This window comes from Diabrotica virgifera, chromosome 5 (assembly GCF_917563875.1).
Source record: "Diabrotica virgifera virgifera chromosome 5, PGI_DIABVI_V3a".
NCBI lineage: Eukaryota > Metazoa > Arthropoda > Insecta > Coleoptera > Chrysomelidae > Diabrotica > Diabrotica virgifera.
The window spans coordinates 38,384,607-38,404,233 of NC_065447.1; the positions used below are offsets into that span (position 1 = coordinate 38,384,607).

The window sequence follows — 19,627 nt, forward strand, 5'->3', positions numbered from 1 at the left end:
AAAAACTAGTGATAATCTTCGAGAAATGAGAAATTCGTTTTCCGAAACTTAAGCAAAAGCAGTAGAAATAGCAGAATAGTGGGGTATTATACCGGAATTTAAAAATAAACGGATAAAACGTATAAAAAATGTTACGATGAGCTTAACTGCGACGAAAAAATAACTTGAAACAAAAAAGTTTTTAAGTTAATGTTTTCAATGTAAATTTAGATATAATATTGCAACAACTTACTAATAATAGATTTGTCGGATTAAAATACATGTATAATAGGTTTTTATCTCTATTCCCAAAAAATCTATGAACACTAACTGATGAAGACTTATTAAAGAAATGTCAAATATTGTCATTTATACATATGTATTTTAGTGATTATACTGTTATTAGTTGTCGTTATGTTTATAATACGGGGGCCCACAAAAATTGTAGCGGAAAGGCCATCCAATCTTCAGCTACGCCACTAGTAAAAGGGTACAAGGTTTCTCCCCATGTGATTTTCTGACACGCTCGAGTAATTCTAAAAAGCCCCGCTTGGGCTCCCCTACCATTATAGGTACACATGTTCTACAAACATAGAAATATATTTTTATTAATATATTATCACCTATAAATATAAATAATAGTAGTAGTACAAACATTAAAAAAACAGACCATTAAGAGGTTATTGATTTATATTTAGTCCAGGTTGTGAAACCGCGCCCGTTTGATAAATTTTTCCGATTAGGTTTTATGAGGATTCCTCTTCAAAAAGGTACAAATTCCCCTAACAAATCTGAAGGGTGCCTTGAGAAATTTTTGGTTAAAAATTGTTTAAACATTTTTTTTAAACAAATTCCAACAAACCTTTTACGCTCCGAAATATAGTACATTCTTTTACGGATTTTGCTCTACATTTTAAAGAACCGCTTGAATTAACGTGAAATTTGGCATACGCATAGCTTACATGTCAAAGAAAAAAATTGATATTGTGACGATGTGTGCTTTTGCCTGGGGGTGACTTTCACCCCCTCTTGTGGTTGAAAAAATAGATGTCCAAAATAAGTCCGGAAATGGATAAACTGGCTAATTTTAAGTAAATTTTGTTCTATAGAGCTTTTCCGCCAAGTCAACACTTTTCGTGTTATTTTCGAGTTATTTTCAAGTGAATACGTTCATTTTTTAACAAAAGAACCAGATTTTTAGACGGTGTTTCGCAAATAACTCAAAAAGTAAGTATTTTGCCGAAAAAAAAGGTTCTTAGCAAAAATATAGCCTATAAAAAAAAGTAAAAAAAATGGTGTACGCGTGAGGTCTGTGGACCTCGCAGAACCAGAGTTATAGCCAATGAAAAATAGGTTCATACTCGCCAAATTTCAAATAGAATATTTCGACGTGAAATATCCAAAAAATTAAGCACTTTTTGGGAAAAACACATAAAAAGCTTTATTTCTGTTTTTATAAAAAGTCTCTAGCATCAAATTTATGCAAGTTACGCTCAAAATAAAGTTGGTGTCTTTTGTTTTGGCAAAAAAAAGTCTGGAAAACCAGCCCCTAATTAGCTACTTAAATGAAATTATTCGTTACCTCTGCTGCACAAATTATTTTACTTATGTTGTGTTTATATGATCTGTAAGTTTCATCGATTCAAACTGCTTATTTTTGAAAAAATTTGATTTCAAAATAAAATTTTCAAAAATTTAAATTTTGAAAAATATGCTTTTTTTCAAAATATCTTAAAAATTGTTAGAGATACCGAAAATCTCAATAAATAAAAAAAGTCAGCATTGCTTTTTTGAACATCCTATATTCCTTTGTTGTTCTGTAGGACAAAAATTTATTAAGATTTGGTGTGTCTAAATTTGCATACATTCGTGATCAGTGACTCGTTCAAACCATTTTAACTACAGCCCCATCAAAAATAAGGACTTTGAACCGATGAAACTTACAGATAATATAAACAATACATACACGAGTTAAGAAACTTGTGAAGTCGTAACGATTAAGTTCATTTGAGATACTAATTAAGAGGTGATTTTCCCGACTTTTTTACCAAAAAAAGGGACTAACTTTATTTTGAGCGTAACTTGTTTACTTTGAATGCTAATTTTTATTTTATAAAACAAGAATGAAGCTTTTTTTAAACACTTTAAATAAGTTGTAATGAGTTTTCCCCGAAATGTGCTTCATTTTTGGTTACTTCACGTTAAAATATTCCATTTGGAATTTGACGAACATGAACCTATTTTTTATTAGCTATAACTCTGCTTCTACTAGGTATAGAGACGTGATATATACACAATTTTATTAAATTTTTACAGGCTATATTTTTGCTAATAATGTTTTTTTCTACAAAATACTTACTTTTTGAGTTATTTACGATACTAATAGCTGTCTACTAATTTACTGTCTAAAAGCGTGGTAATTTTGTTGAAAAAATGAACATATTCACCGGCAAATAACTCGAAAAATATTGACTTAATGAAAAAACTCTATAGAACAAAAGTTACTCAAAATTGGTCAGTTTATCTATTTCCGGACTTACTTTGGTCGTATATTTTTTCACCCCCCTAGAGGGGGTGAAAATCACCCCCAGGGCAAAAGCACACTTCGGCACAATATCACTTTTTTCTTTGACTTGTTAGCTATGTGTATGCCAAATTTCATGTCAATCCAAGCGGTTCTTTAAAATTTAGAGGTTTTGCCATATTTTACCGTTAAAGAACGTAGGTACTAATACATTTTGTTAGGTTATCAGCTTTCGAGTTATATCCGATTTAAAATCTGAAAGATGAGAAAATAATAATTTTCAAGACTTGAAAACTCATACTGTTTTGTGGGCACTTGAAGACCTCATTTTTGAGGTTGCCTAAGTTTGAAGTGTCTAAAATTAAGTTTAAACAATTGTTTTCAAGATTCTAAAGCGTAACCGGGACTTATCTCAATTTAGACCGCTTATTTTTTAATTGTTTTAGGTGTGTCCCCTAGATATTTCAGCCTCCGCCCCGCACTCAACAAATACTTGGCATTTACAAAAATTTTGTAATTTTAAATTAACATAGTGGTTTTAATGATGTAAATATTTATTAAATTAATTATTGTCAATGTGCTAATTAAATAGGGCAATCATCACAATACCATAAGCGTATTCTTATTTTCTTGTTGTTAAATGTAACGATACAAAATACTTATGTGTTGGATATATATTTATTCGCATATACTAGCATTTTTGCAATTTTATATTATTCTTAAACACCGCGAATGGTTTTTATTTAGCATAAATGCCTCGATAGCTAAGGTCATGGTACGGTTGATTTTGCAATCAGATTATACTGTAATGTGTAGTGTGTGTGTTGATTAAATGTCTTATTACTTAGTAAAGTCGACTTCATTGTCCTTACAAAGAGACGCTAATTGTATCCGAACGTATGCGGTCTCTCAAGTGACCGCAAAATTTAAAATTCATTTTACTAATATTAATATTTAGCAAATTGTAAGCTATATTTGTTTTAGTTACAATTGATGAAAACGAGTAAATTCGTTATTTCGTAAACCAGAAACTTTAAGGAAAAATCCCGAAACAGGTCGATTTTTCTTTTTAAATTATGATTTTTTAGCATAATATATCATACTAGTGACGTCGTCCATTTGGGCATGTTGACATAATCGATGATTTTTTTTTAATAAAATATCCTAAAAATTGTCATTTGCACCTCTTGTATTCTACGGGCCTCAATTTGGGTACTTGGCAACTTCAAAAATAATAATTTGCAGATGAGTTTTCACACCTCGAAAATTATTGCATTTCTCATATTTTAAATCGCTTATAACTAAAAAACTATTTAGTTCAGAGAAATAAGGGAAAAAATATCCTGTTAGTGACACAACTCCCTCCAGGCCGAAACCAAATTTTTTGAATATTATGGACATCTATAATAATAACCTATATGTTTCCTGCAGCCGATTTTGATGGTATACATAGTTATAAACAAATGAAGATCAAGAAACGGTAAATTTTCACTTTTTTCGTCTATTACCATAAAGATAAGCATTTTAAACAAATTTGAGAGTAAGATATCGTATAAAAAACTTCAATATAGCGTTCGCTGAATATGTCTATCCTTATTGGTTGCTTAGAAAATTGCAAAATAAATTATAAATTTTGAGTTTATATAAATATTCATAACTTATGTAAAAATTAACTTAAAACCTCCTTATTACACAAAATGCTCAGAATTCTGGTGCTTAAATTATACTCTAAATTTCAAATCAATTGGTCAAATAGTTTAAAAGTTATTTAATTTGTTTATCCCAAATTCATTTTTTTGCAACACTGTAAGTCAGAAAATGATGAAGTTACAGTAATACTTTGGATAGTTTATGAAAAAAGAAGATTTATTTATACTATTAATTTAATTAAAAAAAAGTGACCAAAAATAATTCTAAATATTGCAAAATTATTTTGCAAGAACATGTGAATTAAAAATGGGGGGCTAACTTCATCCCTAATTTTCGTAAGGCAATTGTTTTTCTTTCTAAATGTGTATAAAATTCAGTCTTTCTAAATATGAAAAAATAATTTTTCTACATGTAACGGTTAAAAAGTTATTCTAACTGTTTATAAGTAAGCAAAAAATCGACACGCTTTTGCAAATAATTTTACACTGTTTAAAATTACTTTTTATCATTTTTTATGAATTAAGTTAATAGTATAAATGTTCTTCTTTCATAAACTGTCCAATGTATTACTGTTTTCTGACTTATAGTGTTGCAAATAAAATGAATTTGGTATAAACAAATTAAATAACTTTTAAACTATTTGACCAGTTGCTTTTAAATTTAAAATATAATTTAAGCACAAGAAGTCTCAGCATTCCATATAATAAGAAGGTTCTAACTTATGAGCATATAAGTTATGAACATTTATAAAATCTCAAAATTTATGACTTATTTTGCAATTTTCTAAGCAACAAATAAGGATAGACATATCCAGTGAAGGCCATATTGAAGTTTTTTATATAATTTATGAGCTTTTTATTCTCAAATTTGTTTAGAATGCCTCACTTTTTAGTAATAGACGAAAAAAGCGAAAATTTACCGTTTTTTGATTTTCATTTGTTTATAACTATGTATATCATCAAAATCCGCTACAGGAAACATATAGGTTATTAATATAGATGTCCATACTACTCAAAAAGTTTGGTTTCGGCCTGGAGAAGGATGTGTCACGAGAAAAATCTTATTTCTCTGGACTAATTAACTTCTGAAAAGAATGATCTTTTTTTGAGACTTTTTTTGTTTAGAATCACCCAAAAATCGTAAAGAAAATATTTTCTGGGGCAAAAAAGGAGAGTTTTGGAATTTATTTAAACAAATTGTTTAAACAAAATTTACCCAAAAATATTCTGATTTGTTTAAAGGGGACAATTTTTGAACAATAATCCGTAAAGAATTAGAAACGTGGTTCATCATAAAGGAGCGGTTTCACAACCTGGACTAATCAAACATCCTGAATTTCCACTTAACAGGTTTCGCATACATCAGGTAGCAGGTATTCGAGATAAATTAAAGATTTGTAAATTTTTTTGAGTTTTTACACCAGTGTCAACCAAACTACGGATTACAAACGAGCTTATTTTTTATATACATAAAATGTTTTCTTTCGCTGGGGTTTGTTTATCAATTATAATTATTATAATTATATTAGTGTTAGTAGAAGTAATAGTAGTTCCTAATGTTTGCAATAAAAGGTGTAGAAGCAAAGTATGTCTTGTTGGGAAGACTGCTTTAGTGACAGGAGGAAGTTCTGGTAAGAGGCCCTTTTCTAATCTAGACAGATTATACGACCCTTCAATTATCCTATTGATATACTATGGTTTGTTTTTAAACCAGGAAGAGTAATTCAAAACCGAGCCGTAATGCTTGTTTGTACTTGGTCCAACCACAGGCAAGTTTACTCCACTGTTACGAAATTTTAACACTAATGACATTTATAAAATTTTGACACTATTGGAATTTAATAGGTTAATTAAGTTATATTAGCGATTTTTTGTGTTTTCTGCATTATTCCTTTAATCTTTAGATTTTTAGTCTGCTTTTATATAAAAAGCAGTTGTTTTTAGAATTATTTAGCGACATATTAGCATAATATAATATGTATGGATTACCGTCGAAGGCCGATGTGATCAACCAAAAAAGAAGGTTTATTTGGTGATTTTTCTAGTGACTTTCTTGGGTGTGAATCTGTCTTTTTAGTTTACTCCTCTTGGTTTAAAAACAAACCATAGTTTAGTCTATCTGTGAAAAATCATCGATTTCGCATAAAAATTGTGTACTCCGGCTATACGCCAGTCAATGGGAGCAAAAATAGGATATTACCTCCGAATTCTATCCTACTGCATGGATTTTAATGAAATTTTGGGCCTAGCCTCTACTTATCTCCTAATTCAAAGTCTACCCTATGCCGATGTGTGCCCCTTCTTAGGATTGGAAACTTTTTTGGTTAAAATTACCACGGAATTCGATGGAGAACCTGATTCGAAGCAAAAACTGTTCTATAACTTCTTTTTGAAAACTCAATACTTTTTGAGATATTCGTGGTTGAAAATTGGCCATTTTCATTGAAACATAATACCTTTTCAAACGGTTTCTTGCGAACACCTTAAAAACTATGCATCTAACTAAAAAAAACTGCATTAAACATTTTTGTAGTCTATAAAAAAACAAAGATACACTTGCCTTCATTCATAAATCTTCTAGTTATAATACAAAAAGAGATATGGTAGGTGAAAATAGTTTGTTTTTTGGTACATTCTCAAATTGGTCTATTCAATTTGAAATAACAGAGAAACAGTCGATTTTAGGTGTATAATGCTACTAATACCTTTTGTAGTACTTGAAAAAACCTTTAAAACGAGCTATATTAAAGGCCCATTACATTAAAACTAAGCGAGATATGCTGCAAACAAAATTGATAACTAATATATTTTAAGAAAAAATGAGAAATAATTTTAACCCCCATCCACCAAAATGTAAATGCATCATTTTCCTTCCACAATACCTTTTATTATAGTGTTATTTCTATGTTCAAAAATTTGGACGGGTTTAACATGAATGGTTTTTGAAAAAAAAAATCAAATTATAGAGAGCATTTTTAAATTGTCTTAAAAATCTTCCTTTTTCTCCATGTAATTTGAAAAAATGATAAGAGATACACTATTAAAAAATAAAAGGGAATTTTTATCTGAAAGAGCCCTACATTTTTGTGTGGTATCTTTTTTTCATATCTCTTATCTTTTTCGAGTTACATGGAGGAAAAGGAATATTTTTAAGAAAATTTAAAAATGCGCTCTGTAATTTGATCTTATTTTTTTTCAAAAACCATTTATTTTAATCCAGTCCAACTTTTTAAACATAGAAATAACACTATAGTAAAAAGTATTGCAGCAGAAAAACGATGTATTTAAATACTGATGGATGAGGGGTTAAATATTCTTCTCATTTCTTCTTAAAATACATTAGTCATCAAATTTTTTGCAGAATATCTCGCTTAATTTGAATGTAATCGACATTTAGTATTGCTCATTTTAAAGGTCTTTTCAAGCACTACAAAAGTTATTAGTATCATTAAACACCTAAAATCGACAGTTTCTCTGTTATTTCAAGGTGAATACACCGATTTGAGCATGCAGCAAAAAAACTAATAATTCTTACCTACCATATCCCTCTTTGTAGGTATTTTAACTAGAAGATTTATGAAGGAACGAATCTCTTTGTTTTTTTATAAGCTACAGAAATATTTTATATAGTTTTTTTGTTAGATGCATAGTTTTTATGTTATTCGCAAAAATCCGTCCGAAAATGTGTCATTTTTCAATGAAAATGGCCAATTTTCAACCACGAATATCTTAAAAAGTATTGAGTTTTCAAATAATAATTATAGAATAGTTTTTGCTTAAAATTAGGTTCTCTGCCCTCTTCCGCTGCTATCTTAACCAAAACATTTTTCACCCCCGAGAAGGGGTGGTAACCACCTTCAAGATAGAAGCGCACATCGGCATAGGTTAGACTTTGTTTCTTGAGCTATTCCCTACTTACTGTGAAACTATCAAGTAAATCTATGTAGTAGGATGGAATTCGGAGCCAAATACCCTCATTGACTGCCCTAGTAGGTGGTGATAAGTCTGTGATGGTGATGACTCACTCAAAGCTGATTTTGTTTTTTTTTTAACAAGAAACATTGAAAGAAAAATTGTTCAAGTGATGAATAGGTTGTAGGTGTGAGTCCATGATGTGTAGATATATAAAAATGGTCAATATAATCTTTATTAAAAGGTGTTAATGAAGGCGACCGGTTCATAAACCTATATAAAAAATTGTTCAAATAAATGGTGTAGATCTTAAGGATGGGTACGTAGTTTCTTCTCCAATGCTATTCAAATGGCATTTTTTTTTTCGAATCCAGAGAAAACTGATAGTATTTTTGAAAAATTTAAACGCGGAATGAAAGACTAGATTATTAGCGAGGGCCGAAAGTCCCTAAGAACTTCTATAATATTTATTTTAATAGTTACAGGGGTGAAAAACTAAGAAAATTAAGTGCAATTTTTAACTTCAAATATCTCATTCAAAATAAACTTTTTATTTATTCTAAGGGACTTTCGACCCTCGGTAATAATTAAGTCATTCATTCTGCATTTAAATTTTTCAAATAGGGGAGTGCATATAGATTTTTACTTCGGAAAAAATCAAACAAGATAGAACTTTTTGTAATTTCGTTAAGAAATGTTTAATAAACAACATATCAAAAAGTTCTACTCGAAAAATGGGTGCTTCATTTTTTATTAAACAAATGAATTGCGAAATTAAATGTTTTTTGATGACTTGACCATTGAAAAATTCAGAAAATTTTACAAAAAACCCTTATATAAAGAATTTTCTAAAACTAAATCTGTATATTCTATAATTTTTTTATTTATAACGCTAAAGTCACCCTTCTGACAAACATTGGCGCACTGTAAACTAACGTACCGCGAAGTGCACGTTTGAGTTATTTTAATGTAATTCTTTAACTAATGGAGAAAATGAAATTTTACAAATTGAACATGAAAGAAGAATAATTAAGCTATCTTATAGTTATAATAGAAAGAAATAAAATATATGGGCATAAGTACGGTGTGGGAGGAAAATGAGCCTTACATGAATTTTGTTTAAAAATGATTTAAAAATGTGTAACTAATACAATTTTTCTTATAAAACTCTCAATTTTGCACAACTTACCTTTCACACCTCTTACTAAATGATGTTTCATTCAAAAAAATCTCCAAAATTTAATTCAAATGATATGACTTCTCAAAAAATGTAATTTTGGAATCTTCGTAGTTTTATAGAATTACCATCATTTTAAGACGGTATTACTCAAGTTTGAATAGATCTATTATAGTTTTATAAGTGCTTTTTTTAAAGCTTATGATGTAATCTTTAAAATGAACTGAATTATTTTACTTTAGAATTGAAATAAACTATTTCTTTTTAAGAAAATTAGGAAAGATAACAAAAATGTAATACAAAAACCGAAAATTACCAGCTAAAAAAATGTTTATACAAGGTGATCAAAACTTTTTTCTGTAAAACTTACCTCAAATACATTTAATAATATGCTTCAACAATAATAAATGTTCAGCAAAAAAAAAATTTTTTAGCTCTTATACAGTATGTCTGCGTAACTTGGAACCTATTGATAACTTTTTTATTATCAGTTTTACGAAAAAAATGTATTCTTTATAAAACACTCTGCATCGTATATAATCTAAGATCCAATCATCAAATATCCAATTTAATTAATGTTATACGAGGTATGTCAAAAAATATGAATTTCACTCAAGAGTAAATTACCTTCACAAAGTTGTTTGGAATTAAAAAAATTGTTTTAGTGTTCAATTACATCCTTCTAATTAAAATATTGTGGATAATAACGGCACTGAACTCTTAAGAAAAATTCATATTTTTTATTCAATTAAAAAGACAACATGGCTGAGTCAAACCATTTTGAGCCCACGTGAGCTGTTCACGTGGGCTCAAAATGGTTTGACTCAGCCATGTTGTCTTTTTAATTTAAAAAAGAATTTAGATGTGATTTATTCATTTTAAGGGGTTGTTATACCCGATATCTGTGGCTTTTGCCCAGTATCCATGTTTTTTATTGTGTCGTTTAGCAATTGCTCTTCTATGAAGTTTTATAACAGGACGAAGCTCTGATGATGGCACGTATATGTTGAAAGTACTTAGCTGATAATAAAAAATTTTTACACAATATCAAAAGTTTTTTGAGAACATACACCTGTTTGCCGTTTTGACCGAGTATAATATTGTCAGGCAAAAAGTGACAATTTTATATATTTGACATGGCATCGGGAGTAAAATAAAATCAATGGGAAAATCCGAGTTGCTGGCTGTATATTGATCCCAGTTGCTGTATATTCATAGTGTATTTGATAAATAATTGATTTAAGACGTGAACAAGAGGAAACAGTAGCGATCAACAGGTAGCAAAAACTCGTTCCAAGATTGCGGCTGTAATTTTAAATATTTTTTCGAGATATTTGGCACACGTATTCGTAATATAATAAAGAATGGCGGTACAGAGCCCAATTTGAAAATATATTAATATGTGGAAATTACTCTGTAATTAAATACAATATTAAAAAAACGAGCCTGTACCGCCAATAAGAAGAACAAAAAAATACACTTTCTTCAAATAAACTTTTTTATCCGATGCCTAGATTTTGTGTCATTTTGGAACTAGTAAAATTTTTTATTTCATTAGTAGTTCCAAAATGACACAAAATCTAGGCATCGGATAAAAAATTTTATTTGAAGAAAGTGTATTTTTTTGTTCTTCTTAATGGCGGTACAGGCTCGTTTTTTTATTATTGTATTTAATTACAGAGTAATTTCCACATATTAATATATTCTTCAAATTGGGCTCTATGCCGCCATTCTTTAGTATATTAAGAATACGTGTGACAAATATCTCGAAAAAATATTCAAAATTACAGCCGCAATCTTGGAACGCGTTTTCGCTACCTGTTGATTGCTACTGTTTCACCTTAATAAAAAGTTATTTATTGTTTATTATTTATGGAACATCCAAGCAGAGAATACACCAGGATATATTCAGTAATCCAAGTATTTTGTTGTTAAAGATGTTCAAAATTTTAAGCGTTTCATAGTAACAATATATTATTAAAAAATCACTCTATCACTTTTTCTCTTTCTCGATTGATTATTAGTTTTTGTTGTACAGTAGATAAATTATTACAATCACTGAATATATAGTTAGTGAAAAAATTATCATATTAATTAACTAATAATTAAGGCAATCAATTTTACAAGCAACAATTATCCAAGAACATTCAAAAGCCATCTTTAAAGTAAATGATGACATTGTCAAGTAAAGTTTACATATCCATAGCTGTGAGAATTTTGCTACACATAATTTGCCATGTAAAGACAGAAAAATTAGGGATGGCCTTAAAATATTTGCGAATTATGTACCGATGGCCTTAAAAAGTTCTTTAATTTGGAAATTAAAGAACTTTTTATTAAATTTTTTTATTTTAATTTAAATACATATACCTTGTAATTAAAATACATAAACAATTGACCGATACTATTGAAAGAAACCCTAATTTTTGTAGTAATTTTTGAATGTTAAAAACTTTGATCTTCTACATAATGACATTAATATAACTATTTGAGATTGTGGTAATTAATGAGTTAATGAAGTGTGCTAGATTTCAACGAGAGCAACAAAATAGTTTATACTTAGGTTATTTAGTTTGTTTATACCGGATCATTATATTATTGAAACATTGTAATTGTCCCAGTGAGTCTAAAGATATTTTTCAGATCGCAATTGAATTTTTGAGGCTTTATATGTGGACAATGCAGAGTTTATCTCTGAATATTGTTTAGGCATAAGAATTTTGAGTTTGTAGACTAAACCTTCATGCCATACTTTGTCGAAGGCCTGAGCTACGTCTAAAAAGATTGTAGAACAGGCTTTCTTTTCTTCTGATGATTTCTCAATTATGTTAGTAATTCTGTGTACCTGATCAATCGCAGAATGTTTATTTCTGAAGCCAAATTGGTGGTTTGGAATCATTTTTTTCTCTTCTATTATTGGTTTCATTCTTTTTAGCAGAAGTTTCTCAAAAAGCTTTGACATCACTGGTAAAAGTGATAATGGTCTATATGAAGACACTCCATTTGGTGATTTTCCTGGATTTGGAATCATTATAACCTCAGATATTTTCCATAAATTTGGAACATATCTCAATCTGAATGCGGCATTGATGATGTTGGTAAATTTGACTCTGGCTTTACGAGGCAGGTTTTTTAATAATTCTCCAGTAATTAGATCATATCGTGGTGCCTTCTTAGGATTTATATTGTCTTTTATTTCATCAGCTACTTCCTTCGGGGATGTTGGTCTAATTCTCTCCTCTGTCTGATTAGGCTCTATCGATATTTGATTATTATTTTGGTCATCATGCGGTTTAAATGTATTTTCTAAGTATTTGGTAAATATCTCTGCGTTTTGCTCATTACTTCTAGCCCAGCTACCGTCTTCTAGTTTAATGGGTGGAGAATGGGTTACTGGTCTTTTTAGCCTTTTTGATGCTTTCCAGAGAGTACTCCGTGCTGCTATTATCCGTCAACTCTCTCAGGTAATAACTGATTGACTAATTTTTTATATTTTGAATCTCTATTTTTTCAAGTTTTTGACTAGCATTGTTTACATTTGTTTTATCTTAGGGTGCTCTGGTTTGTTGCCACTTCCTTCTAAGTTTTCTTTTCTCTTTAATTAACTTTTTAACTTCTTTCGGATAGTTGTTTCCTTTGACGTTTGATCTTATAGTAGGATTACTTTCCCATGCTGATTTTTGTATATTTTGTACATGCAACGCAACTTCCTCATCTAGTTGTTCAGGTTTTTTTAATGTTACTGCTAATTCAATTCTATCTTCAAGGATTTATCTAAAACTTTCCCAGTCTGTTAGTTTATTTGTTAGTATTGGGTTACAATCCTTTCTGATAATCGTGTCTCTCACAGTGAGTATTATGGGTGAATGATCTGAATTTATATCCCAACCTTCATTAATATCTACATAGTTGGATGAAATATTTTTAATAACAAAGAAATCAATTAAGTCCGGTATTCTGTTTGTATCTGTTGGTCAATAAGTCGGTCTACCTGTTGATATTACTTGACATTTCTGTTCTTTTATGGCTGCCAGTAACTCTTTTTCTTTAGTTGTTGTTAATCTTGATCCCCATTGGGTGCGCTTTGCATCAAAGTCACCTCCAATTATATATCTTTTTCGCAAACTTTTCAAATATTTTACATACTGTTCTTTTATAATGGAATGCGTAGGGGGGCTATAAATTGAGCTTATAAAGCTTGAGCTTATTGAGCTTATAAATTAACTTGTGTAAATGTGTTTTACATATGGGACATAAATCAGCTTCTTCTGTATCTAGGATGGATTGCTGTTCATTTTATGTTGTAGAAGCCCATTGACATTCCATTCTATGATTCGTAGGTGCTTAGCCATTTCTAGTTTTCGGTATAGCTCCTTTAGCGCTATGTTTCAATCTAGTAACTCGTATATCTATTTGTGTTATTTTATCGTCTTGATGAGTTTTTCTAATATTATTTTTAATGTATTCTCGGTTTCCAATTCTTGGTCCGTTTGTTTCACATTATTAACTATACTACATTAAAACTACATCACTGTATTTTCTATTTGCAGTGACGTTTTGTGCTTTTGGCTTTTCCTTCTCATTGACCCTTTGTGGAGGTTTTGGTAGACTAGCCTTATTTGTTCTCTGATATTTCGGCTTCTGTATTTTTTTGGCTACATTACATCCTCGGTAGCTTGCAGGATGATTTTCACCACAATGGATACACTTTGGTTCCTCTTTTAGTGGTTTCTGACAATATTTGGTAAGATGATTACCGATGCATTTATCACATCTTGGTTCCTTATTACAATATTTCCAGGTATAACCATAGGCCTCGCATCTTTTGCACTGTGGTACCAGCTTCAAGCTCCTTAGTGGTTCAATTTCTACTCTTATGCTCAAAATGTCAGTTATTCCAAAGATGTTAATAAACAATGAAAACATGATTTTAAGAAAAAACTTGGCATCTTGGTTCCTATTGGTCATAGAAGGTAGTTTCTTTAAAATATTGCGGTTTTTTATCAACTTTTCAGTGGGCCTACTAACAAACACTTGACAAAAAAATCAAAGTCATTATAAATATTTATATGGTAAAATTCAGGTAAAATATAGTTTTTCTAAAAACAATTTTAATAAAATGTTTAGTGATAAACAAATCCTTACAAATTAGTTGGTCGATTCAAATGACTGCACACTGGCACACTTCAAGAACTCATTAATTTCCATAATTTAAAAATTTATAAAGTTATTCGCATTTTTTATAAATTATTTCAGAAATAAGAATTTTTCACTACTCTTGGTTAATTGTTTATATATTTTAATTTAGGAATTTATAGAAATTAAGAACTCTATATAATGAAATATTATTCTTTAAAATGTATAAGAGACATTTTATTGTCAAAAAATGATTTTTTCACCTTTTATGAATATTTAAAAAATCGAATCAAAATTAGCTGTTGTACGTCTTAAAGGATTTGTCATCAGCTATCGCTCATAATAATCAGTATACCCTTTAGAACCTTCAGAAACCTTTATATAGTCGATTCGCTAATCTGAGACACATCTGAGTTTTCAATGCAATCATAATACAAATGCACTATATAGAAATAAACAAACCAAGACACGTTGAATGTTCGAGGAGCACTTCCAAATCATGATTTTTTAGTGCTCCTCGTACCAGTGGCGGCCGGTCAGGGTCGGCAGGGTCGGCAGTGCCAACCCACACATTTATATAGAAAAATTTTTTTAATATTTGTATCTGCGAAGTAAAAAAAAATCTGTCAGATAATACAGACTAAATTTTATTCATGGTTTTTAAAAGGATTTGATCAATCCGAGCGTTAAGTGATCTCTGCGCATAACAGACTTCTCAAAAAATGAATGATCCGAGCCAATCATCTGACTTTTCGGCTAGCCGTACCTAACTCATCCGTAGCTCCCCGTAGCTTGACGATTTACGCGTAAAACTCAACGAAATAAGAAGTCGATGAGCAAGCGAACATACATTCTCTCCGTAGGCAGGTACGGCATATTTGAAATTTGCCGGTCGTTGTTTCATTTGGCATCGCCAGATCGCATCGGCAGAAATTATCAAAAATAATCACGCCGTTTTACGTCGTTTAATTGATATTGTAATTTTTTTAAGTTGTCAGGAATTATCATTTAGTGGACATAATGGATCGAAGCATTTGTTAAAAATCAAAGTAATTATAGAGAAAATAATGAAATTGTTTTAGAAATATTTACTTTCTGATTCGAAGTGTATTCGTAATACAGAATGAACTAATACATATACCTAATCAAATAGTTACATTTTGAATAACGTTATTGAATCTGAGATTTAGAAAACCATTTGCTTTTCGCTGGAAGTACATGAAACTTCTGATTATCATGTCATTCACAATTATCAATTATTGTTGTTCGATACGCGTTACGTGGTAATATTTATGAGAGGTTTTTAGGTTTTAGAGACGTGAGTAAAAGCAATAAGGCAGAATATATTTTTGGTGTTTTAAAGAACAGATTAAAATTTTTTGATATCAAAAATAAATTGGTAGTGCAAACTGGGACAATCTTATGACAGCGTTGCTGTGATGTGTGGTGAATTGAATGGTCTCCAGTCAAAAGTTAAAACTACATATTTCATCACAAGCTTTATTTACTCACTATTATGCGCATATAATGAATTTAGTTTTGCATGATACGTGTAAAAAAATAAATAATATCGTCTTTTCTTGCCAGTTGAGCTCACCTAAACGGATTACTGCTTTAGAACAAATTTGTTTTGAAAAAAAAAGCGAACAGTTTGTCAGACGCGATGAAATTTTAAATCTCGATTAGTTTTATCTAAGCAGATTATCTCGGGTAGTTTTAGTATCTGTGGCAGATTTTCGTGAACAGCTTTTGGAAGTTTTTGATTTTATTATCGAAGGCGACGATTTTGAAATTGGCGATACCTCGATCCGTGAAACAATCGGTGTGAGAACTTTATTAAATAATTACTCTTTTAATATTCTTTTAAATATTTTTAAGACAGAGTTTGCCCAAAATATTCATTATTGTTCAAAATCAGTCAACTGACATTATTTATTCAAAAAATAGAATACGAAATATTTTCAGAAAATGGGATAAGTTACAAAATATGTATGTATAATTCTATGTAGTAAGTACTGCAATTCATTACAACAAACTCTTCATCAATTTTCTTATCACCACTACCACCAATTTCGGCCTCAAATAAAAGGGATTTATCTTGTCTCAAAAGAATCAACACGTATTGTCGAAACACGATGAAACAAGAGAGAATGTCAAGTATATCAAATAAAAAAATAAAAAACAACAAAATCTCCTATCATGATTTAAGCCTTTTAGTTTGATGGTATACCTATATGAGGAGACAAAAAAACCTTGCTGACCCTGTCTCCAAGGCCACAAGCCGCCACTGCCTCGTACTTGTTTATTTCTAGTGCATCTTTATTGCGATTATAGTGTAGATAATTGTGTCTCAGATTGGCGAATCGACTATAACAATTTTTCTGCTGCTTTTTTCTTTACTCTCGTATAAAATTTGACCGTACCAATGTTCTTGTATTTTACATTTTATGTATTTGTCGCAATTCTAATTTTTCATTTTTTTTTTTAATTAATATTAAACTATTGATCAATATTGATCATGCGTAGAGAAGATATTTGACCGAGTCGTTATATATAGTTTGAACTTGCATGGATTTTCAACAAATTCACTTTTATTTAATGGTACTACTAATCAAAATGGGTAATGAACAATAAATAGATAGTCTTTAACCTTGGAAGATCACACATGCTTTCCCTTAACATAAACTGAACACATAGGTGTCAAATACGCAATAATTTTTATGAGAAAACAAAGAAAAGTAAATATCGCATGACGTCCAAAGACTGCCTGATCACTATTAAATACACAAGAATAATTAAATCAGTATTTTTATTTCTCTCGCTTAATTGTAGAAATCCGAAAAATATATATTCAAAATACGTAAACAGTTATTTTCCTAACAAGTGCAGAAAGTCATACTTTTCCGCACGCGACTGCAGTTTACCGAACGACGCGAAGCGGGAGTTCGGCAAGCAGTCGAGTGCGGAAAAGACACTTTCTGCAAGCGTTAGGAACAATATTTTTTCTACGAGTCTTTAAAAAATGTCCAAATCTTAGGGCCGGTTGCTCGAACGCTAATCAACAATGATCACTATCAAATATTTAATTACTGTCACCAACTGTCAATGTCAACTTTGGTTGGGTTGCTGAAAATATAATTGATTATAATTATGAGATTAGTTAATCAATTAACATAGTAATTATCAACATAATTGATTAACTAGTTTCATAATTGCAATCAATAATTTTATGTTTTCAGCAACCTAATCAAAGTTGACATTGACAGTTGTGACAGTAATTAAATATTTGATAATGATCATTTTTGATTAGCGTTCGAACAACCGGCCCTAAATCAATTAATTTAATTAATATGAAAATACATACACAAATTAATTCTTTGACAAGGTTCTCAAAACCAAACCTTCAGCATAATTGGTTAGCATGACGACGATCTTGGTTTCCATGACGTTATTCAAAACCACTGTTATTGTCTACTGATTTGACTTTCGAATATTATATCAAAATTATTTTATTTCATCGAATTCTCAGTAGTAATTGCACAAGAGCTCTAAAATTATTAAATTTTTGCCGAGTGTCACTTTGACAGTTTTAATTTCACGAGCCGAAGGCGAGTCAAAGTGTCACGAGGGCAAAAATTCTATATTAATTTTAGAGATCGAGTGCAATTTGTTGCGATTATTTCATGAATAAAACTGTTCAAAACCAAAATTTTATTGTAATTTATTTATGTAAGTACAAATTAGTACAATTAAACACACAGTTGTTATAAATATTGGACGGAAGAAAGTCATCACTTTTATAATTTTTAAAACATTAATTGTCATTAATGTCACTGAATATATTTTTTCATAGCAACGAAGGGCATCTGACGTAATATACTTGACGACGGGAAATTATCAAAAATTATCGATTTAATTTTGATTTCTGTAGCTTTTTATTGGTCAGAATCTCCTATGAATGAAATAATCGCGTTAATTTCATTAAAATATGAACACAATAAAATATATTTGAAATAAATTAGTAAATAATATCTAAATATTAGTTTATTTCATGTATTATAATTACTTTAAGGCCATATTAACATATCTAAATTAACACGCGTGCGGAAAAGTAAAACGCGTGAAAAAGTAAAACGCGTGCGGAAAAGTAACACGCGTGCGGAAAAGTAAAATTTTCTAAACTAAAACGCGTGCGCGAAAGTAGACATTTTTGCACGCTCGTAGAAAAAATAATTTTCTAAACACATAATTCAAAATATTTGGTCTTATAGGTCTGGATCCCGCGTATGAAAAAAAAGTTGATTAATAGCAAGCTGAAAATTTGTTAATAGCTTAAGGGTATCTAGTCGGACAAACTTTAATATAATATGTGAACACTGAAACAGGGGAAGTTTTAATTGTGGAACAAGTTAAAAATTTGGAACGGTCAGACCACGAAAACGTCACACGTATTTTGTCCGACAGAACTTCCAATTGATTTGTTACCCTCTTATTAAACTCTCATGCAAAAATCAGACTGCTCTTTATCACCTGTCATAATTCCTGTCATTTGACATATTCTACGTGTTTCACTCATTATAATTCCCATTTAGTAATAAATAGCAGCCTGATTTTTGCATGAGAGTTTAATGAAATGGTAACAAATCGATTGGAAGTTCTGTCGGACAAAATACATGTGACGTTTTCGTGATCTGACCGTTCCAAATTTTTAACCTATTCCACAATTAAAACTTCCCCTGTTCCAGTGTTCCTATATATCAAAGTTTGTCCGACTAGACACCCTTAAGCTATTAACAAATTTTCAGCTTGCTATTAATCAACTTTTTTCCATACGCGGGATCCATACCTATTAATAATTGATAATATAATTAAACTACAAAACTATTTTATCTACTCTTATGTCATATTATGTATAAGTTTTTAGTTTGTAAAAACTGTCTTTATAGATAGCAGTGCGTGAAGGGTTTAAAGTGTGCGTGAAGTAACAATGTATTTTAAATGGAATTTACTTTTTCGCACTGTATTTTGGCACACTTTCATATAATTAAATATCCTTAACTTTCGCGTTGTCATGGTGATGGTGATGACATAATGAGCAATAAATTATAACAAAAGTTTTGACAGTTTTGTGTTTTGAAAGAAGTTAGAATTTTTAAATGTCAAGTTTTTTGTCAGAATTTTTAAATGTCAGTTACAGTTTTTTTTATTTGTTTATCGTAGATAAAATATTGTATGAAACTGTGCGTGAAG

At 30.1% G+C, this 19,627-nt stretch overlaps 1 protein-coding gene across 1 annotated transcript in view; it reads left to right on the forward strand.

Annotated features, from left to right (window-relative positions):
• The first annotated feature begins 5,583 nt into the window (after window positions 1–5,583).
• LOC114339041 (retinol dehydrogenase 14-like) overlaps window positions 5,584–19,627 on the forward strand; it is a 94,680-nt gene continuing 80,636 nt past the window's right edge. Inside the window, exon 1 of the mRNA XM_028289667.2 lies at window positions 5,584–5,783. Within this exon, the coding sequence (XP_028145468.2) occupies window positions 5,627–5,783 (157 nt within the window). The 5' untranslated portion in view covers window positions 5,584–5,626. The remainder of the gene's footprint in view (window positions 5,784–19,627) is intronic.